Raw genomic sequence first — 23,665 nt, 5'->3', positions numbered from 1 at the left:
CTAATTTATTTAGCTAAATATATGTCAAAAAGATTATGGTATGAATATCAGCCACAAGAAAACATTACTTTGGATAAATAAAGATTGAATAGATTAAAATTAACATTTTTAATAAAATTATAGAACTGGATGCTTGCAATTTCCTTTGCTTAGCAAGATTACACTTTTCCTGTTAATAATGTAATATACACCAATAAGGCATAACATTATGACCAGGTGACGTGAATAAGACTGATGATCTCCTCATCATGGCACCTGTTAGTGGGTGGGATATATTAGAGGCAGCAAGTGAACATTTTGTCCTCAATGTTGATATGTTAGAAGCAGGAAAAATGGCAAGCGTAAGGATTTGAGCGAGATTGACAAGGACCAAATTGTGATGGCTAGACCACTGGATCAGAGCATCTCCAAAACTGCAGCTCTTGTGGGGTGTTCCTGGTCTGCAGTGGTCAGTATCTATCAAAAGTGGTCCAAGGAAGGAACAGTGGTGAACCAGCGTCAGGGTCATGGGTAGCCAAGGCTCATTGATGCACGTGGGGATTGAAGGCTGGCTCGTGTGATCCGATCCAAAAGACGAGTTACTGTTGCTCAAATTGCTGAAGTAGTTAATGCTGGTTCTGATAGAAAGGTGTCAGAATACACAGTGACTGATGGGTCTGGGCTGTTTCGGCAGCAAAAGGAGACCAACACAATATTAGGCAGGTGGTTATAATGTTATGGCTGATAGGTGTATAAACGTCATGATTTTTATTCAGTCAGACTTTTTTTATTATTCTCTGCACCAAGACACTTTTGTAGAAAATCTGCTTTAAATGCTAGATAGCATTTAATTTTCCTCGTTAGCAAAATCTTATTAAATTGTATACATATTGCACAAATATGGCAAATCTGACATTTGTGCTATTTTTCCTTTCTCTAGGTTTAACTGTATTTTAATATAATTGCGTTATTCATTTGTGTGTCTTACCAGCACTTCCTGAAACGTGTGTGTGTCATTGATGGTGTGATCCCTCACACAGCCAGACTGATTCAGATAGTGAAAACTCTCAGCAGGCAGCAGAGAAAACTCCTCTGAACAGTGAGAGAGTGAAAGAGAGAGAGAGAATGAGAGAGGGAGAGAGAGAGAGAGAACATTTAAATCAATTTGGAAAATGTAGAAAACATTACAGTGTTGTGTCTAAAAGGCCAAAAGGAACATATTGAATTAGAAACACAGCAACATCTCAAGAGGCTTCAGAAGATGTACACACACTACACAGCGCTTAACCCCGTTATCATCGTTCTAAACCCATGAGAGAGAATGAGAATGATTTGTTTAATACAGGACTATGAAGGAGGAGGAGACAAAAAGTCTGAGGTGTTGTGTTGAGTTTAAGGCATACTGACCCCTCTGCTCTGCACTGGTTCCTGCCAGTAAAGCATAGAATATGTGGTAGTTCCTCTCACCGGGGTTCTGACGTACAACACGATTCTGACAAAGAGAGAGAGGAGAAAAAATTATCAGTCATCAATCAATCAATCAATCAATCAATCAATCAATCAATCAATTAATTTATCTATATTTTTGTACACACTATGTATGTGTATGTGAACCTTTAGAATTTTCCAAATTTCTACATAAATATGACCCCAAACATCATCAGATTTTTACAACGATCCTAGAAGTAGACGAAATAAACCTAATCTAACAAAATAGACAAAAATATTATACCTGGTCATTTATTTTTTGAGAAAATTCTAAAGTGTTCACAAAATTTCAAGCACTGCTGTGTGCAGACAAACACACACACACACACACACACACACATTCACACAAACACACAAACCCACACTCTATACAAAACAGTATAAAACATTTCATTGCTCACCTTCTCTAATAAGTCTTTATGGGAAGAGAAAGTCAAGGAAAATTAACAGACAGTGAAAACATTTTGCTCTTTCAAAAGCAATCTGGCAAACATATGCTCTCTCTTTCTCTCTCTCTCTCGCTCTTTTACACACACACACACACACACACACAGCATTAGAGGAAGCAGAGGAAGTATTGATCTTTCAGGAGGATCATATTCAGCGTAATACAGGATACAGTCCACAATCTTTCCTCCCTGAATGTTTCCCCGCTGGCTGAAGTGAAGCTGGATAAACTTCCCAAAGCGGCTGGAGTTATTATTATACACCGTCTTAGCATTTCCAAATGCCTCCATTATAGGACTGAAGAAGAAACACACACACACACACAGTCAGCAGAATACAGAGGGAGAAAGAAATCAGAAAAGTACATGATTTAGTAAATCTGTAATCATGATTGTGCATTGCTTGTATTTTTTGGCATTTATTTTGTGTCTGTGTGTGTGTGTGTGTGTGTTTGTGTATACCTGCTCTCCAGGAGAGCCTCCTCCACGTGAGATGTTGTGTGTCTTGCGGAAAGTTCTAGGCTCTGCTGACTCATTAAGGACAAGAACCGCAGAATCACCTTGGTACTCTCCGTCTTACCTGCACCACTCTCCCCACTGTCACACACACACACACACATACACATTTACACAACAGTTTTTCACCTTGACTTTGATGGTGTGGTGATTCCTACGCATCCACACATACTGGTTCATGTAAAGGACGTTAGAAGTATAGAAAGTCTGAGTCCTCTTGGTATATCGACAGAATTTACACAACAGAACGGAATCTAATGTCTCCTTAATGTTGTTTTTAAAAAAGCCCTGTAATATGACCTAAATATTCCAGCAAATGCAGGCGGAGATTTCGAAATTCTGTGCATACGAGCTACACAAATGAGGAAATGTGGCTATAAACATGTGGGGGAAAACATGTAGGACTCCAGATTTGTCTTATCTTAGCAACAAGCTACTGTAATTAGCTTGTAATTAACTGTAATTAGCACTGTATATTTTATAATGTTAGATTTAGCAAGTGAGTAAGTCTGTATGTATGGACTCTCTCTCTCGCTCTCTCTCTCTCTCTTACACACACACACACACTTTTTCTCTCACCTGTGTGAACAGACTTATATTATTTATTACTTATTGCACTACCTCAACCCTTTTTAATATTTCATCCGCTGCTATGTTTATGTTTATCTTTATCTCTACTTGCACTACCTCAAACGCTGCTACTGCATGTTCTAATCACATATCTTATTAGTTACCTCATTTTATTTCATTTTGTTTCACTTCATTTCATTGCACATGTTTTTTTTCGGCGCTATGTGTCCTGTTTTTGTGTTGTTTTTTGTACTTATTGTTTCTGCACTGTCTTGTCTTTGCTCTGTTTGCACCTAGTTGCACACTTTGCACTTTATGTAGCTAAGACTAACTTCTGTCCTAGCTCTGTGTGGTTGTTTTTTTGTGTCTGAACTTTATGTTGCATGTTGTTTATGTAGCACCAAGGTCCTGGAGAAACGTTTCATTTCATTATGTACTGCGTCAGCTATATGTGGTTGAAAGGACAATAAAAGCTTAATCTTGAATCTTGAATGTTACAAATACTTGAATATTCTAAGCTAAGAGAGTAGTAGAAATATTCTAAGACTTAAATGTTTAAATGTGTTGTGTGTAATTTGGAACGGGTTTAGACACTGTTCTACACATCTTCTAGTAGGATTAGAACTGTGCTAACAAATGAGCTACTTAGCACACCCTATACACCGGTGTTTAAAGGATGATTTGTTATCTATAAATGAGTTATACAAAGTTAAGCTACGTTCTGCAGATGATATACATAACGGAACACAATTTTGTCATTTGAAGCTAGTAACATTAGATTTCTGCATATATTTGTGTATGTTAGACAGCATTACAAGCATTAGCATTACTTATTAGATAGCTGTCTCTCTCTCTCTCTCTCTCTCTCTCTCTTTCTCTCTCTCAGCACTTCCCAACTGATTCAATTTTCGGTTAAAGCAATCACCCCAGCGATCAGAAAGTTCACATTCAGTAAGAGGAGAAGGCAGGATTCACAAACACATCTGATCAACAGAGAGCTGCTTCACTGTCACTAGCTAACAGCAGAAAGCTGAATAAAGCAGCTGTGCTTCAGATATGGCCATTGTGAGTGATTTTTTTCACATGAAGTTGTAGTTATTATTGCGCTGTGTGTACATGTGCGCTTATTAGCTGCTTTAGCTCCAGCACAGAGTTAAAGCATTAAATGTCACACACGTTCCTGCTGATTGGAAAAAATCCGAGTTCAGTATAAAATAGCGTTTTTTTTTCTTGTGTTTTTCAATAAACTAGTCCTTTAGTTGAATTAGTTTTGGTCTCCTAGATACTGAGATTAGATCTTTAAGCCTTTATTTGAATGTGAGCCAGAACCTCACAAATTTTTCTTTGACCTTTACCTACTTGTGTAGTTAAGCGTTGTCTGGCAACCATGAGATTTAACCTTTGACACATTGCAGGGTCTGATGCCAGGAATAGAGCTGCGGCCGAGCTCACAAAGAGTTAACATATGGAAATACACCAATCCTAAACGCTTTACTCGAATGCGTAGACGTCTAAGTCAATTGTGTGTTTCTAGTTGTGTTTAACAGAACAGCGGCCATGTGTGTATCATATCTTTGTGCACTGTACGATTTTTTCTTTGTTTTGGGCATGTGTTGAAGTCTTTCTGTCTCCGTTTCCACTGACTATCTGCTGTGGTTTAATCAGGGAACCACAGAACTTTCATTAAGCAGCCTGCATTTCAAATATTCAGGCAAACCAGATACAGAGTGTGATGTAGGATTGTCTAGAGCTGCAGGACTATAGCCAGTGTACCGTCTCATTCTGTACGAGGTTTAAAAATTCATAATAAAGTAGGATATTCATCACGAAATACTGCTTACATTACATGAGCTTTAACAAACATTTAAACTCAATCAAGCCTGCACTCCTTCCTCTGATAAAAGGTCTCTCTATCCAGAATCAGGATAAGTTACAGGGGTTTAAAAAAACACTCAGCCAGTATGCTAGCATAATGGCTGATGTTTATAACTCTCTCTCTCTCTCTCTCTCTCTCAGCACTTCCCAGCTGATTCAATTTTCGGTTAAAGCAATCACCCCAGCGATCAGAAAGTTCACATTCAGTAAGAGGAGAAGGCAGGATTCACAAACACATCTGATCAACAGAGAGCTGCTTCACTGTCACTAGCTAACAGCAGAAAGCTGAATAAAGCAGCTGTGCTTCAGATACGGCCATTGTGATTAATCAGAGTTGTTTTTTTTTTTACACGTGAAGTTTTAGTAGTTATTGTATTGCACTTCATGGTGTACTGTGTGGTTCTTTATGGTCTCATATAGTATTGTGTAGTCTCATGTAGTTTTGTGCAGTCTCATTTAGTTTTGTGTAGTCCTGTGTAGTTTGTGTCTCATGTTGTCCTAGGTCCTAGAGGAATGCTGTGTTGCTTCGCTGTGTACTGTGTCACATGAATATGAATGGAATGACAGTAAAGCCACTTGTCTTCAATTGTGCTCCTTTTGAAACGGATCATAGTGGGAGTGCATCATGGTGAACTTTTTTCAAAAATAAAAACATGCCTCATTAATGCACAAAATGTTTGGGCTAGTTTCATGTCTTTCTTTGCAGTTTCTGATCATGAACATATTCACTTAAAGCTTATTTTTGTGATATTGAAAACGTATAGTATTCAGACACCACCATATCATAGCAATTGTGAATTTTGTGTATTGTATTATATGTTTTTAATTGCTTTTAACTATTTTCTTGGGGGTGAATTTTTGAAAGTTTTATTTGAATTAATTTGCAAGAATATTCCTGTTTTCAATGAGTGTGTGTGTGTACCCTGCGATGGGTTGGCACTCCATCCAGGGTGTATCCTGCCTTGATGCCCGATGACGCCTGAGGCACAGGCTCCCGTGACTCGAGGATAGATTGGATAAGCGGTACAGACAATGAAATGAAATGAAACTCCTGTTTTCTTCAACAAACAATTTTTGGCCATATGATGTTCCTGTGAATGCAGAGCAAGGCATCATGGGGTTCATAGAACACATGAGACAATGAAAAATTTTCATTCCTTTCAAAAATCAGCAACTTTAAAGGTGCCCAAAAGTATGTGGACACCTGACCATCACACCACAAAGTTGTAAGCACAAAATTTGCTAGAATGTCTCTGTATGATCGAGCATTACATTCCCTTCACTAGAACTAAAAGGTCCAAACCTGTTCCAGCATGACAATGCCCCTGTGCACAAAGTTAGATCCATGAAGACATGGTTTGCCAAATTTTGGACTGAAAGAACTCAAGTGGTCTTCACAAAGGCCTGACCTCAACCCTAATGAACACCTTTAAAATGAACACATGCCAGGTGTTCTCATCTGACATCACCGTCTGACCTCATTAATGCTCCTGGGGCTGAATGAACACAAACCCCACAGCCACGCTCCAAAATCTAGTGGAAAACCCATCCAAAAGAATGGAGCTTATTACAGCAAAGGGAGACCAACTCCACCATAATATTACTTGAGTTGTCATGGCAACAAATAATGTGAATCCCTAGGTCACCTGACATCAGCAGATTTTCATTTCAGAACACAAACTAATATTTTTCTGGCCCAGAACCAGCTCTTGAAGCATCTTGTCATGAGAAGGGCTACCAGTGGGTACGTAGGCAATTAACATTCACAATCAGCAGGAAGACAAAAGATGAAGGGAAATGTACTTAAACTATGTGCTACCAAAAATCTGATGCATTTCCTCATTCATATTAGGGAGAACGCATATTATTATTAATTCATATTAGGGATGCTGGTAGGTCTGATAAATGAAGGGTTTTTTTTCTGTGTGGCATACACACAGACACACACAAACACATATATACATATACACACACAGAGCAGCTCTTCACAACCAACAGGTCTGACAGGTTTGTTTCTGGTTGTCAGAAGAGATGAGAATAACAGAGAAACAGCCCTGTATCCTAGACCTGTTCAACCTCTGAGACAAAACACATAAACCCTGCTGCACTAGTCTCAGTGTCAGAAGCTCCGCCCACAAGCCTCACAAACCCTACTGACTAGTACTACTATAAAGGCTGCAATCTGATTGGCTATTTGCATTTCAGTGTATACACAAATCTACACAGGTGACACAAAACACTTCCTGGAGCAAGATACAGTATCTCACATAAATATTCATTAAAAACAGCCATTTTTGGAAAAAGAATAAAACAAAATCCCATTGTGAAGCATGGTGGTGGTAGCATCATATTGCTGTGATGCTTTTCATCAGCATGGACAAAGCAACTGGTCTGGGTTCAGGGTAAGATGGATTCAGCCCAATTGCATGGGAGAATTATGGATGCTCACCGTCCAACAGGACAATGACCCTTAGCATACTGCCAGCACTACATTAGAGTGGATCAAATTCAAGAAACCTCAGCATGTGAGAACGGTCAAGTCAAAGCTGTAAGAATTCTAATCTGTGGCATGACTTTCAAAAATTCTGTTTAATCATGTTTTTTTTTATTGTATTTCTGCTTTTTTGATTTCATTACCCTTTGTATCATGATAAATAATTAATTTTTAAACGTATAATATATATTGATATCATAGTGACATATTGTATAAATTATAAAAAACTTAAATGAGCTCAATTTGAATACCTGCAAATGTGAAGGTGTGTGGGTGTGTTGGGGGGGGGTGCTTACTCAAAAATCAGAGGATTTAATGGAGTTTTTAAAAGTCACTAGAGTTATGTTGCTGGCTGTTTGTGATGTCAAGTGATGTCAAGTGAAATGGCCCTTTCTTTAAGAGTAGGAGGTTCTTCTGAGACTATACTGCACTCCCTATATGCACACACACACACACACATACACACACATTCCTACATGCATGTCAAGAAGCAAACTGCTGGGTAATGAGAAGCCTAATCTATAAAACAGCACGAAGCTAAAAACAGCATACAGACTTCCCTGGTGGCAGAACTGCATGCTCACAAACTGACACGTTAACAGTTTTATAACAAGGTGCATGTGTGCATGTTCTGTATGATCTGTGTGTGTGTGTGTCTGTGTGTGTGTGTGTGTGTGTTCTCTCTGTACCTAATGAGCACACACTGATTGTTGTTACGCTTCCAGAGCGAGCGGTAGCACTCATTGGCGATGGCGTAGATGTGAGGCGGGATTTCTCCCAGGTGATGTCGACTGTAGCGCTCCACCGCAGAAACATCGTAAAGCCCTGGCAACTGCTGGTACGGGTTCACCGCTGATAATATAGAGCCGATATACGTCTACGAGGAGAGAGAGAGAGAAAAGAGAGGGAGAGAAAGAGTGGAAGAATTAGGGAAATACCATTATTATTTCATTTAATATTATTTTGTGTGTGTGTGTGTGTGTGTGAGAGAGAGAGAGAGAGAGAGAGAGAGAAGGGGCATACTGACCTACTTTACATCTAATATGCAAATATATGTGGTTGACTGTTGAGACCTGGTTTAAATAGCAAATCTGTGGATTTAAATTATGTAACAAATTTAAATGCTCAGCCATCACACCCAATGCACACTGAGACAAACACACACACACACACACAACATGAGAGAGAGATGAACACAAAAATACACACATCTAGGGGGGAGAGAGAGAGATGGATGCATGCACACACACATATACACACACACAGCATGAGAGAGAGAGAGAGAGAGAGAGAGAGAGAGAGAGAGATGAACACAAATATACACACATCTAGGGGGGAGAGAGAGAGATAGATGCATGCACACACACATATACACACACACAGCATGAGAGAGAGAGAGAGAGAGAGATGAACACAAATATACACACATCCAAGGGACAGGGAGAGAGATAGATGGATGCGTGCATACACACACACACACACACACACACACACACACACTCATACACAGCATGAGAGAGAGAGAGAGAGAGAGACAGAGACAGAGAGAGGTGAACACAAAAATACACCCATCCAGGGGGGAGAGAGAGAGAGCGATGGATGCATACACACACACACACACACACATTTCTAACAAAACTTCCATGAAAATCTCACTTGTACAGAAAATGGTTTTTTGTGTTTATTCTGCAGCAAAGAAAACTCAGAGCTCTAACATCATGACACTAGTAAAGTGTAGTGTAAATGCATGAGTTGACAGCTGCTGGCAGACTGAATATCTGCTGTGGGTATAATGGATACAGCTGAGTGTGTATTACTTCATACTGTGTGAATAACAGGAAAGTGTGTATAGGAGTTGAAATCATATCAAGAGGCAAAAATCGAATATATTAATTACATTTCATACAATTTAGTAGTTAATGAGACTTTATTGAATTTTTGACGTAACATTATATTTTCACCATAAGACAAAGACAAGGTTAAACCTGAAGAAACCAGCAGCAGCTTTCAGTAACCTATCAACACGAAAATACACACTCTAGCATGCAGTGACACACACATACATGGCAAACACACAGTGCAAACTAATTGCAGTGTGTGTGTGTATGTGTGTGTGTGTGTGTGTGTGTGTGAAACAGCAGGAAATAGCTGTGCTTGCATTTAGTTTGGAACTGTAGCTGCTCATATAACAACTTACATTTCACACACACACACACACACACACACAGAATGAAGGAGAAAGAGCAGAAAGAGAGAAAGTCTTAAATGAAGAATTACAGTTTCTCATGAATTCAGTACTCCAACTGTGTGTGTTTGTGTGTGTGTGTGTGTGTTTGATGTGGTTAAATAGATCGGGTAGCTAGCCTACCATGCTCGGTCCTGACGACTGGGAAAAAAGAGCACAGCTGTTTATAATCAGAGCAAGAGAGAGAGAAAGAAAGAAAGACAGAGAGAGAGAGAGAGAGAGAGAGAGAGAGAGAAACAGAGGGAGTCCTTTGTGTGTTAAATGCTATGGAATTTGATCTGACTGAGGGAGACATTCCACAGGACATTGCTTTAGGAGACGGTCATTTTTAAAATGCATACATACACACAGACACGTATGGATACTTAAATGTACAATTCAAATGTAAAAAGTTAAAGAGAAAAAAGAAAAGAACATATAAAATAACAGACAGACAGACACACACACACTGCACATAATCTCTTGTGTCATGTTTGTCCAAATGTGAGCTCTATTCAGGATTAATCAGCCCCATCTGCCACCAATTACCCCACCAGCTCCCAGTCTATCAGGCCGTCCTGTCTAAGAGCAGACACCAGGACTGTTCTTATCAGTGGAGATTCATCTTCAGAATTATTGGCACTTCTCACATAAATGAAAAGACCATCTGCCTTACTTACAGAAGATGCTAAATTTGTTCTTGAAATAGAAAATAAAAGTTCTCATCATTTGTGATGAAATAATATAAAAATGAGCATACAACTGAACTGGACTTAATGGCCAGTTGCATATCAGTAACAGACATTCACATAGATAAATATTTCAGTGAGTCTGAAGTTGTTCTCTAACAGAAGTGCAATACATAAATGAAATGTCCCTGTAGCTATAGCGAAAGCTGGCCCATGTGATCCGATCCAAAAGATGAGTTACTGTTGATCAAATTGCGAAAGAAGTTAATGCTGGTTCTGATAGAAAGGTGTCAGAATACACAGCGCATGATGGGTCAGGGCTGTTTTGGCAGCAAAAGGGGGACCAAGACAATATTAGGCAGGTGGTCATAATGTTATGCCTGGTCATTGTATAAAAGTTTAACACATTTTCATTTTATTTAATCATCATCATCATCATCATCATCATCGTCATCATCATTAGCAAGGCTTTGAAATGTGCCTTTTCGCCTCAATGCTTGATTTGCTAGGTTCTTATGAAGGGCTAAATCAGGCATTATTTATCTTTTATTAAAATGTTATCTTTTCCTTAATGAACAACATTATAAGTGCACTGGACAAATTAGTAGAATTTTCATTTACATTTTCAGAAGACGAGCAAAAAAAGAGAAAGCAACCTTTATTCGAATGATTTACAAATTTATAGACACAATCTTTACAGCTCATTGTTCATTAGACATTAGGAAAAGTTTAGAAAGCAAACTACAGTGAAATTCTGTATGTCTCAATTTCTTAGGAGTTTTGGTCAACCATGGTGCAGTGTTAGTCGAGTAGAGAGGGTTAAGGGCTTTGCTCAAGGGCATTCTGATGTTTGATGTAAACATTAACTGAAGCTCTTGACCTGTATCTGCATGACTTTCTGCATTGTGCTGCTGCCACGTGATTGGCTGATTGGATTCTTGTATGAATGTGTGGATGTACAGGTGTTCCTAATAAAGTGGCTGGTATGTGAATATGCTTTGAATTAAGTGTAAATGTAGTTTAGTTAAACACATCAATCAAGCTGTGAGAAAGCTGCTAATTTCACATATTACTATGTTGTATCACTGTTAAACATGTCCTCAGTGTTACTAAGTGGCTGATTTTTGTGATGTTTATTATAGTAACACAGTAGTTCCTGTAAAACCAGGTTTCATTCGAGTCTTCAGTACGAGGTGCTGCACTGTCGTCTGTAAGCTTCTCAGACTAATCATTAACTAACAGTAGGCCTGCGTCTCATTACGTCAGCACTACAGTGATAAGGTCACTGAGGAACAAAGCCAAAGCTGCACAATGGCCAGATTCATGCAACCCAATACAGATGGACACAATACATTTCCCCGCTTTATTGAGAACCTGATTAATAAAGAGAAGGTTACAAGGCTGGAGAAAGGCAATGAAGCTTTTTATTAAATTGTTTTCATTAGAAACAGATTGGTGATGAAAACCTCCCATAATCAGACTAGAAGACATAAAGAGCAAGCTATAAACATAACTATCATTTCTTGGCTCGTGATTTCAGTAACCTAGAACTTAATCACTGAATATGTTTCTATATCCTAATTGCTTATTGCTGTTATCCTGTTGATGGATTCTGTGTTCAGTCATTATGTTGATAATGTGAGCAACAGACAGTAAACCTCCTTTGATTTCTGCGTCTTCCTGCTCTTTAGAAGCTTAAACTGGAATTACATCTGAATTGTTTTCTCATATGACTGAACCTAAAATGACACTTTGCAGCAATTTATTATTCTTTAGGAGTGTCATTATTCATATTTGCCCCAAAGGCTTAAGACAAATTACTATCATTTTAAAAATGAGCAATTATGGGATGTATTTTATATTAGAAGAAAGATACACCAATCAGGTATAACCTTATAACCACCTGACTAATATTGTGTTGGTCGCCCTTTTGCTGCCAAAACAGCCCTGACCCGTCATGCACCGTGTATTCTGACACCTTTCTACCAGAACCAGCATTAATTTATTCAGCAATTTCAGCAACAGTAGCTCGTCTGTTGGATCACAGGCCAGCCTTCGCTCCACATGTGCAACAATGAGCCGGTTCACCACTGTTCCTTCCTTGGACCACTTTTGATAGATACTGACCACTGCAGACCGGGAACACCCTACAAGAGCTGCAGTTTTGAAGATGCTGTGATCCAGTGGTCTAGCCATCACAATTTGGCCCTTGTCAAATCCTTACACTTGCCCATTTTTCCTGCTCCTAACACATCAACTTTGAGGACCAAATTTTCACTTGCTGCCTAATATATCCCACCCACTAACAGGTGCCATGATGAGGAGATAATCAGAATTATTCACTTCACCTGTCAGGGGTCATAATGTTATGCCTGATCAGTGTAAGTACTTTATGTAATAGTCTGACTGGAAATTTAAAAACGGTTCTGTACATTATAAAACTGAAGGGTGCCAATACTTCTGAAGTTAAGTGTACAGTGTGAAGAAAGATCCTGGCTATTAGGGTTACAATCTCTGAGATGTAAATGTGTGTAATGTATTAGTGTGAACAGGTGTTTTCTTTTTTCTCTTTAAACTGTTTTAATGTAAAATATTGACCAGAATATAAAAACATTCCTGAAAATAGGCTGAGAATTTCTCTAGTTTGTAATTCTGTCAGTGTGAACACACACAGCTCATAGACAGTGTGTGTGTGTGTGTGTGTGTGTGTGTGTGTGTGTGGTTCATGTGCTTCCTGTAGATGGGTAGATCTGTCATGCAGATGTTGCTAGGAAACAGTGTAGGAGGAGTGTATTAAAGTAAAAGCGTGTCTAGTAGATTGATACAAACGTGTAACAAAAGTCCCACATTAAAATCGAACAAGTTTCAATAATGCAAGTAAAAAAATCTATTTAAAATAATAATACACTGATAATCGATTTAAGTGAAACTAATAAAGATTACATTAATGTTGTTAAGTGTTAATCATCCATCCATAGCTGCTATGAGTCAAAGGTTTGGACACACTACTGAATATATATATTTTTTTATTGTCATAAATCCATTTAAATAACGTCTTGTGGTTAAAATGAGTCTGTAAGTGTAATGAGTCATGTAAATAGTGCAGTGAGTGTCCATTTAACTGATTTAACTGAATCAACAGAATTAAAATGTATTTTTATAAGTTGTTTTAATATAAAATTGAATTGTTTTTCCAAAGCAAGCACAGGGGAGCTTGGATGATGTGGAAACTTTCAGAAAGCTTTCTCCTTTATCAAGCTGCTTCAGAAAATGTGTGTGTAAAGCTTCATCAGCAACACTGTTTAGAATTGTAAAGTAGTTTTTATCTGTCAGTAAATAATTCTGTTTATCTTATGTTGTCAGTTTTAATTTAATTTTAGTTTTAATTCTTATTCTAAAATAGTTATATAATATAATAAATTAATAATAATAATAAAAAGAATTAAGAAAAGTTAAGAACATATCCCATTTCGCAATGAATAAATTTGTCTTAATGACATTTTATTTGGAAGGAAAAAAAAGAATATAAAATATGTAAATTAAAAAAGCTTAAATATAAAAGTGTTTAATATCCAGGACACTCAGAAATGTTATTTATTTATTTCCCTAATGCTCCTATTAACCGCTGCCCTTGTTCCTTCCTTCATACAACACAGTTCACTTTAAATGGAGGGAGAGACAAAATCAGGCGTTTTAAAAAGTGTTGCACAGCAAGGACACCAGTGTAAATTCTTCACATGGGGAATAGTGCTGTGTAAACCTGCAACAGGAGCTGTGTGTTAGCATTTCAGCCCACTAAAAACCTGTTTCCCATGTGGAACCCTTTACTGGTCCAAGCGTAACTCCATACTCGCTAAAACATCATGCTGACCCATAAAACATGCAGTTTCACACACACACACACACACACACACACACACACACACACTCAAATATAGAAGAAACCACACTCGAGAAAACCACATTCCACTTTCTCTGTTACATGCAGCTGTACTTTTCTGTCTCATTTCTCTGCCCCTCCTCTCCATATACTCCTCTTACTGTTACTGTACATACTGGATATATATTTTTATACTCCTCTTGGATGGATAACAAAGCGCACGAGACTGTAAATAGCACTTAGTCTATTTTCTCTCATGTGTATACACAAAATAATCAGACTAATACACTAGATCCAAAAAAAGATTCTCCAAATAAAACCCTAACCAAGGATGAATTCTCCTTTATTTCTTAAATTGATTTATTTTTCCTGCTGAAAACTCCACACAGGGCCCACTGATACACACCATGAATTACACATGATTGCTAATCAACTACAACTTTGTAATACGGCTAATTAGAGGTAATTGTCTTAATGAAATCCAGTAAATCCTGCATCCAGACAGGAAGGTAAGCAGGTTAAAGGCTAATGTAAGACACAGCCAGTTGCAATAGCTGAACTTGGCTTAAATCTTAAAAACAGATTTTGGTCCTGAAACCTGATTAGCTGAGCTGTTTTCAAAGCCATTATAAAATCCTCAAGAGACACAAATTTGTGATTGGATCAGAATACTTGGATTCTATCAAGTCTATGAACCAGATTTGAAAGTACTAAATCTATTGTATATAAGCCATGTGCACAGAATATGCTAATAACAACAAAAAAAGAGTTTTTCAGTGGTTTAGGATTAGTGGACATGGTCAGTGTCAGAGGATCTCCAGCTGGATGCTGTTACTGCAAGCAAAATACATGCAATCATTCACTATTAATTATTATACACTTTAATTCCCTTTAATCTGTTCCAAGACTTTATTTTCCACCTAAAAATTGGGTGCCATATTTAACACATCTAGATATAAATATCAGGATACGAAAGCTGAGATTCTGATCTCTCATCATCATCATCATCATCACCATCATCTCATATTCATTTTTTATCTCAAAAACCAAAAGAACTAACCGTGTCATTCCAATACTTTCGGTGTATGTTAATTTACACATTGTGGCATATTTACAGCATATAATTTATCAGAGGATTTCACAGTTTGAAAAACTGTTTGTTAAAATACAAATCATGCATTATAGCATATGGAAAAAACATTGATCCCGGTCACCAATGATGTAATATTTATTCTCTGAGGACCTGATCATGCTAGTTTTCAGTCCTCCTGCTACAATCCCACAAGATACTATTGAATCTTTTAAAATAATCTCTTATTATCTTTCATGAAAACATATTATCATATGTGCACGATCATAAACACAAAATAAAAATGAAATGATCTCTGTCAAAATATAGCCCCGGCTTTGTGAGCAGCAACATTACACGCATCAACAAATTTTGGTCCCAGCTGGTTAAATCATTTGGGAGCTCACAAATTGAGCTACTATAACCAAAGCACACCTGCCCTAAAAGACCTTCACTAAAGGTTTAGTCTAGAAAAGATCTCTGTAGCTGTGTGTAGACTAGATTAGTTTTAAATTCAGAGGTGTAATTATTACTGGTTAATCTCTGGGTTTTAGTTCTGTATTTGTGGAAATCTTACCCTGTATGAATAGTAATGTTGAAGGCTAATGTGTCACACAATATCTAAAAAAATCAAATAAAAATGTTGTATTTGTATTGTACCCTGCACCCCAAAACTTTTGGCCCATACTGGACCAAGTGAATTTAATGTCATGCAGCAATCACCATCAAACATTCAAGTGAAAAACAAACACATACTCTATGGCATAGACATGTGACAAAAATTAGATCCTTGCCATATGCAGGGTGAGACCAATAGTGTCCATATATTCCTGCAGCTCCTTTTTAATAAAACCGAGAAAATGTCAATAAAACCTACACAAACTCTTCATCTGGGGTCAGTCAGAATCCCCTCAGTGATGATATGAACATGAGTTGGAATGGATTCGGTTCACTCTGAGCACAGTCACATGCTCCATTATAAAAGAGTGCGCATATTTGTGTAACCAGATTATTGTTTTTCCCCCTAAAATGTTTCTGTTTGTTTTTTTACTTGAATCTTGTTGCTTGCTGTTTCACATTTAAAGTGGTAGAACATAACTGATCTTGGTATATTTCTTTTCCATCATAAAAACCTGCAAATCTATCAGGGGTGTGTAGATTTTTATTCATTATTTTTTTTTACTATCCACTGTATTCATGTGTTTCACCAGTCCTGCTCTAACACATCAGTGATGATGAGATGAATAAGGTGTGTTACTGACTGGGAAACACTACAATATGCAGTGAATGGCTAGGATTATGTGTACACTTTTAATACTGTAATAAATGGCCTGGAGGTACACTTACTGATTTAGTTATATAAGAACACACACACACACACCCACACCCACACACACACACACACTCACATTGCTGCAGATATAACGATACACAGAGACTAAATTGTTGATGAAACACACTCATGCCTCTTGTGTTCAGTCTGGTGATGGTGTAAGTTATATAACAGATGTTCTACCACTGAGCTTTTATCTCAGGGGAGTGTGTGTGTGTGTGTCTCTGCATGTTCCACTGTAGTGTGTATGAGTGTGTTTGATAATAGGTACATTATTAAATATTGCATTTAGTGTAGTTTAGGTTTGTGTGTGTGTGTGTGTGTGTGTGTGTGTATATACTCACATATATACTGCGCTGTGTGTATCTCAGGTGTAAGTTGTGTAGAATAGCTCCCTCGTGCAGGTCCTGTAGGGATGCCATGTCCTCCACACCACACACGCTGCTACTGTGCATCTCATACACTCTCTGTCTGCTCAAAGCATTCTGCTTATAGGTGTAGACCTAAACACACACACACACACACACACACACAAAAAAAAACTTTAGGAAGGCAGAATGTCTTTCTTTATGTCAAATTATGTGTGTGTGTGTGTGTGTGCATGTGTGTGTGTAACGCTTTACTTCAACACAATGATTATGGCTTGGGAAGTCATGGAAAAGAGACTACAAACCAGAAAGATTCCAACCAGAGTGAGAAAGCAACAGGAGTGTGTGTGTGTGTATGTGTGTGTTGGAAGTATGTGTAATTGTAATTTATTGCTGTGCAGGTCCAGTGGAAGCGCCTTGGTAAGTGGCAGCTGTGTTTCTCATTATTTGTTTGAACACACATGTAACTACAGCATGGAGAAAACACAGAACCCATTACACATTAACTTTGTGTGTGTGTGTGTGTGTCTATGAGTGTGTGTGTGTGTATGAGAGAGAGAGAGAGAGAGAGAGAGAGAGAGGGAGAGAGAGGTAAAGACAGGCCATGTGTTACATTTTAATATCCATTGTGAGCAGGAAAACCTGGTGCTAGAATGTCCATGTGTATGCATGTGTGTGTGTGTGTGTGTGTGAGTGTGTGTGTGTTAGTGTGTGTGTGTGAGATTTATTGCTGTGTAGGTCTACTGAAGTGGCAGCTGTTTCTCTAATTTCCCACATTATTTGTTTGAACTTTATCTAGCGTTACACACACCCAAATAAACAGAAAGTGTGAAGGAAATGCAGAAATAATTAAACTGTAACGTTTTGTACGTGTGTGTGTGTGTGTGTGTGTTTGCATGAATGTGTCTGTAAGAAAGTGACCTCTCTTTTAACAGAGTGCTTAATACAGAAACAGATTAAGAGCAAATAAATTCACACTGAAGAAAAAAAAGATAGAAAGGATAGAAAATCAACAGACAATTGAATGGAATCTCTCAAACTCTGCTTTCTTCACTTCCTGTTTCGTCTGTTGCCAATTATTCTTGCCCTCTCTGTTTCCTCTATGATCTCACCTTAGTGGATAGCTGGCTAATTTCCAGAATGGTTTCCATCTGAACCAATTCATTAAACCCATTAAACCTTTATAGAATGAAGCCTAAAATAACATATTGTAATGAATGTGGTGAGATTAGGACTAGAATTTGCTAAGCAAATATCTGAGTGTGTGTGTCTCAAAGTGGTAGAAAATTGTTGTTTTGCCTTCTAAACAAGTGCGTGAGAACACACACACACACACACACACACAAACACACACACAGGAATTAAATATTTCTGGCTGGAAAACATAAGCCAGACCTGTCAGGGGAGCGCTGCAACTGATATAAGGTTCCTGTGCAGGACAGTGCCAAGATTTCTCTCTGCAGATTTTAATCTGCTGCCACCATAATGGCTAAAAAGAGCTTTGCAGTCTATTAAATCATTCTGATATCACTGTGCAAGAAAATGGCTGTGATTTAAGATGCTGTGCTGTACCAGAGGAAAAGGCATCTGAAACAGAGGACAATGATGAAATCTCTTCAGCACATGAGGGATTATCCTTAAAGTGATATATTCAAATTGTTGTCACAAAGGTTGGAAGGATACACTTCTCTAGATAGTCTCTGTATGCTGCATTATGATTTTCCTTTACTGGAAATAGAAGCCACCAATCTGTTCCAGCATGACAATGCCCTTGTGCACAAAGCCAACTCCAAGAGGAGTCAAGGTTAATGCAGAAGAACTTGAGTGTCCAGCACAGAGCCCTGACCTCAACCCCCACTGAACACCTGTGGAATGAACTGGAATGCAGACATTAGTGAGTGTCTGATCTCACTAATGCTCCGGATGCTGAATGGACACAGATCCCCACAGCCATGCTCGGACATTTAGTGTAAAGTCTTTCCCAGAAGAGTGGCGCTTATTTTAACAGCAAAGGAACTTAATCTGGAATGGAATGTTCAAAATGGGTGTGATGGTCAGGGTCACTAACCTTTGGCCATATAGTGAAGAAACCTTTTACATAAAAATTGTGAATTTATTAATGACGTGAAGTCATGAACACAAATTCAATATCTGTGAAGTACACACACATGTTGATGATCAAGTAGAATATATGGTTTCTAAAAAACTGTATACTTTTTAACCACAAAAGCTCATTAACACTAGCTCTGGGATGCGTCCAAGATGCTAGGTACTATGTAATCACGTCGAAAGGTCATGCGTGATGTAGGTGAAACTACAGACCCAGTGTTTACTAGTGTGGAGAAAGAGGACCGCTCCGAAGTTGTTTATATATTAATATATAATATATATTATAATAATATATATTATATATTAATATATAATATATATTATAATATATATATATAAATATATATAATATATATATTATATATATATATATATATATATATATATATATATTATAATATATATATTATATATATATATATATATATATATATATATATATATATATATATATATATATATATATTATAATATATATATATATATATAATATATATATATATATATATATATATATATATATAATATATATATATATATATATATTATAATAATATATATATTATAATATATAAATGTTTATAAATTTATATGTACCTTTTTGTTAGTTAAAAGCGTGTGACTTATTTGCACTTCCTTGGTCTTTGCACGATTGATTTGTAAACACTGTAGCTCTGCCTACATCACATGTGACCTTCCGACATGATTACGGAGTACGTAGCATCGCAGACACACATCCCAGAGCTAGAGCTAGATGAAATTTTGTGGTTAAAAAGTATACAATTTTTTATTTTTCTAAGAAAATGACAGATCGTTTCTCTAGATAAGCTCCTTCTTCCTGGGCTGGGATCATTTAGAGCTCTCTGAAGCTTCATTTAAACTGCATTGTGGAAGTTCAAACTCACGAGCACCACTGAAGTCCACTATATGGAGAAAAATACTGAACTGTTTTCCTCAAAAAACATAATTTCTTTAGGACTGAAGACAGAAAGACATGAACATCTTGGATGACAAGGGGGTGAGGAAATTATTTGTAGATTTTTGTTCTGGAAGTGAACTTCTCCTTTAATCTATGTGAGTAGGGCCAAATAAAATTTCAGAGACAACATGGTCTCCTGACCCACAAACATCAATAATGTAAGTGATATGTGAACACAATAGGAGTGTTTAATAACACACTAATCTGAGTGACAGCTGGTTGTCGGATGTAGATGTTATTGACCTGGCTTTGTTTTAGAGTTGTTTTATTATTTATTCTTTGTAATACCTTTATACTCATTTAATGAGAGGTTATAGGAGAGAATAAGATGTTTTTACACATCAACTAAGTGCAGGTAGGAATTACAGTTCTGAGTTTTGTTCAGTTCTTGTGTGATGCCATCGCTGTCGTCTTCACGATGCGTGTGTATATACTGTCTAGCAAATGAAGATTCAGCAGCTGTGTATCGCTCATGTGAATGCAGAGTTATTTTATCTTTTAGTACAATGATAAACTCTGACATCCTTCATAGTAATAACCGACCTGCTACACATAGGGCTGTGTGTGTTTGTGTATGTGTGTGTGTGTGTGTGTGTGTGTGTATGGGGTGGGGTGTAAAATGAGACCATGCCAACTGTCAGGTGAGCCTCTTCTCTGAAGTCCATAGAGCAGATGTTGTGCTACTGTTTTCTGAATAATTACTCTCTTCCACAAACACACACACACACAAGACATACACCTGGCACACATTGGCATTTACCTGTCCATAGTCTGTGCGGAAAACCACAATGCCACCTGAGCAGGAGTCCACAGTGCTGGCCCAGTACTGATCCTCCTCCCAGAGCCACACACGAGCACCCTGCAAAACACACACACATTTATTCAATAGTTAAAACGTGCAAAAAGATGACTATTGTAAAGATATCATTTATCAACTTGAGTTGTATCTGAAATACATTACATGACTTATTTCTATATTCTGTGATTTTTCCGTCTATTCTGTCACACATTGTCTTCCTCTGCCTCTCCCACTAACATTCTGTTTTCAATAAAATAACCCATTATTCATTCCTACTTAAACACAGCCCCAGTGTTTATTCATTTTCTTGCATTGACTTGCATGCTGCAAGTTCTGACCTGAAACCTGGCCACTGCTCATTAACCAGCTGTTTACTTAGCGGTAACCTGACACTACTCTGGCTAACTTGTTAGCAGGCTGCCTGCTCCACAGAAAATAAAAGATGATGAAGCTTCCAGCATCTATTTCACTTGCCATTTTATGTTATGAATCTCAGGTCAAAGCTGACTGTCTAACATCTCTGAAATTGATGCTGAAAGCAGTCCTGGCAATTGATCTCTCATGATCTCTCACTTCTGAAAAAAAACAACATACAGCACAATGTGCTTTACTTTAAATTCGGTGACCGACACGTCTGTGCTCAGAATCACAAAGTAGCTCTTCTTCGAGTGAGTTCGGAGTATTATACAGATATCTGCTTTAGATCAATCAACATACATTCATATTAGCTTGTTAAATCAGTAACACTGACTACACGGTCTGCTGTATGGGGAGGAAAAGATACATCACAGTTACATCACATCACTAGCTTGTTGCTAACAAAAGATGGACACGGAGGGGTCTGTGTTTCTGTTAAACGTGCCGAGGTTGAAAACGTCACCGTCAATCCCACCTACACATGATCAATTACAAGTTCAGTCAAATGCAGGGTATAACTTTGCATAAGGAAAACACACACACACACATACACACGCTTTGTCATGAAGGTTAATGAAGCTAAATAATACTATGCTACACCTAAAATGTTTGAAAATTTTGTTATAATTTCTTTGCTGGAAAAAAAGTTTTCCATGTGGGGGCCAAATGTCCTTATAAGGTCAAAACCACCAAATCTAAAACATGTTTACAGACAGACAGACAGACAGACAGACACACACACACACAGACGCACGCACACACACAGACGCACGCACGCACCTCTTTCCCATTAATGGATCTGCTGATGGGATAAACACATGGTGATTTAGACAGGCATGATGGGTTCTGAAGCCCACTGCACATGACAGAGCAATGAACTTTAACCCCAACACGCACACACACACACAATACCAGCACTACTTCAAGCAGTTAAAGAAATGCTCATGGTAAGCTTAGAAAAATCATATGAAAACTACATGCTGGACCCACAGTGTTTTTAAGCTGCTCTCACAAGCTGTATCAGGTGTCAAAACATTATAGTCCAGAACTGAGACATGAACATCTCTCTGTAATGATATCTCTGTAATGATATCTCTGTAATAATCTCTCTGTAATGATCAATATGAGAGTTTTCCCAACTGAAAATTTGCTCATTTTGAAAAGCAACCACGGCAATGAGTCTTTGTGTCTCTTCCAATTTGTTTATCTCCATGTTCCCTCTCTTCTACACAGACAACCTACTGTGTTCTCTCTCTCTCTCTCTCTCTCTCTCTCTCTCTCTCTCTCACACACACACACACACACACACACAGCTGCACTGAATGATTAGCCTGGTTTGCTACACGACAGCTGTGCCCCTGGCCATTCACACAGCCTCCGCAACAACAAAGCCTGACAATGTGTGTGTTCAAACCTTCCTCACATAGCATACAGCTAAAAGGGTGCCAAAAGATTCAAACTCCTTCCAGCATTAGTTTAGAAACCCTTTTAGTCTCATCCTCCTCTGTTCCTTTCCTCCATTTTACTACGACACAGCTCGTCAGTTGACTTCTTTTCACGCAAAGTCACAAACTTTACAACCCGTTCAGGCAAGAGATGTGACAACGCCACATGATAATGAGAATGCTGCTGAATATCATTCAGAATCGCAGCCTATTTAGAGAAGCTGTACTCCTCAAAAGGATTGAAATCATGCTTTCAAACCCAAAACACACAAAGGCAAGTGTTTCTGTGTCAAAAAAAATACATGAATCAACGGATTTAAAATACAAATGCAGACCATGTGAGGGAGAGAATCTGAAACTCTACACATCCCCCAGGGAAGAGCAAATGCATGTGGAATTGAGGTAGCTTCAGTTTGTGTATTTATACAATCTGGTTTTCTCGATGGGGTAAAACTATAGTTTTTCTTTGTTTATTTGTGCTGTGTAATAACTTTTTTATGGAACCACCATGTCAAGCGAATTTGTTTTCAATTCATTAAAAAAAAAGAAAATGGATAAAAGAAGACAAGCAGAAAAAACCCCAGACAACTCTATTAAAATTCGCTTTGAGTGACTATAAGGCATTTTTGTCCTTACAAACAAAACTTAAAAAACGAACAAACTACTGTATATTATAGGTGTAGGTAAAACAAATTAAATTTTTAATGAATTGTTTCAGCATCTAAACTACAAATTAGGAAATGTCTGAATTCTGGGTAGCTACAGAGAATTTCATGTAACTTTAGAAAGATTTCTATTAGGTCTGTAACATTTGGCACACAAGATCCCAGCTACTGATTAGCAAAGTCTTGTTTCAGAGATGTTTGGAATGTGAAAATATGGGATGTTTGTTTGGCTGCTTTCACACTGGCCATTTCTTCTCAGCCGTCATCGCATATTTCACATGGACGCTCGTGGAGAGTGAAGAAGAATGTAAATCAATCGC

The 23,665-nt window shown here is 37.8% G+C and overlaps 1 protein-coding gene across 2 annotated transcripts in view; it reads right to left on the bottom strand.

Annotated features, from left to right (window-relative positions):
* Positions 1–23,665, bottom strand: part of myo10 (myosin X) — a 63,485-nt gene that overhangs the window by 25,909 nt on the left and 13,911 nt on the right. For both annotated transcript variants that reach the window (XM_058418630.1, XM_058418631.1), the window contains exons 2-9: positions 20,780–20,878; positions 16,908–17,066; positions 8,058–8,245; positions 2,376–2,510; positions 2,087–2,211; positions 1,869–1,882; positions 1,387–1,471; positions 968–1,071 (exon numbers count right to left, since the gene is read on the bottom strand). In XM_058418630.1, the coding sequence (XP_058274613.1) occupies positions 968–1,071; positions 1,387–1,471; positions 1,869–1,882; positions 2,087–2,211; positions 2,376–2,510; positions 8,058–8,245; positions 16,908–17,066; positions 20,780–20,878 (909 nt within the window). The remainder of the gene's footprint in view (positions 1–967; positions 1,072–1,386; positions 1,472–1,868; positions 1,883–2,086; positions 2,212–2,375; positions 2,511–8,057; positions 8,246–16,907; positions 17,067–20,779; positions 20,879–23,665) is intronic.

The sequence above is a fragment of the Hemibagrus wyckioides genome, linkage group LG20 (assembly GCF_019097595.1).
Source record: "Hemibagrus wyckioides isolate EC202008001 linkage group LG20, SWU_Hwy_1.0, whole genome shotgun sequence".
Lineage (NCBI taxonomy): Eukaryota > Metazoa > Chordata > Actinopteri > Siluriformes > Bagridae > Hemibagrus > Hemibagrus wyckioides.
Note: the sequence above shows the minus strand (reverse complement) of the source record. Positions and strands in the feature narration are given on the sequence as shown.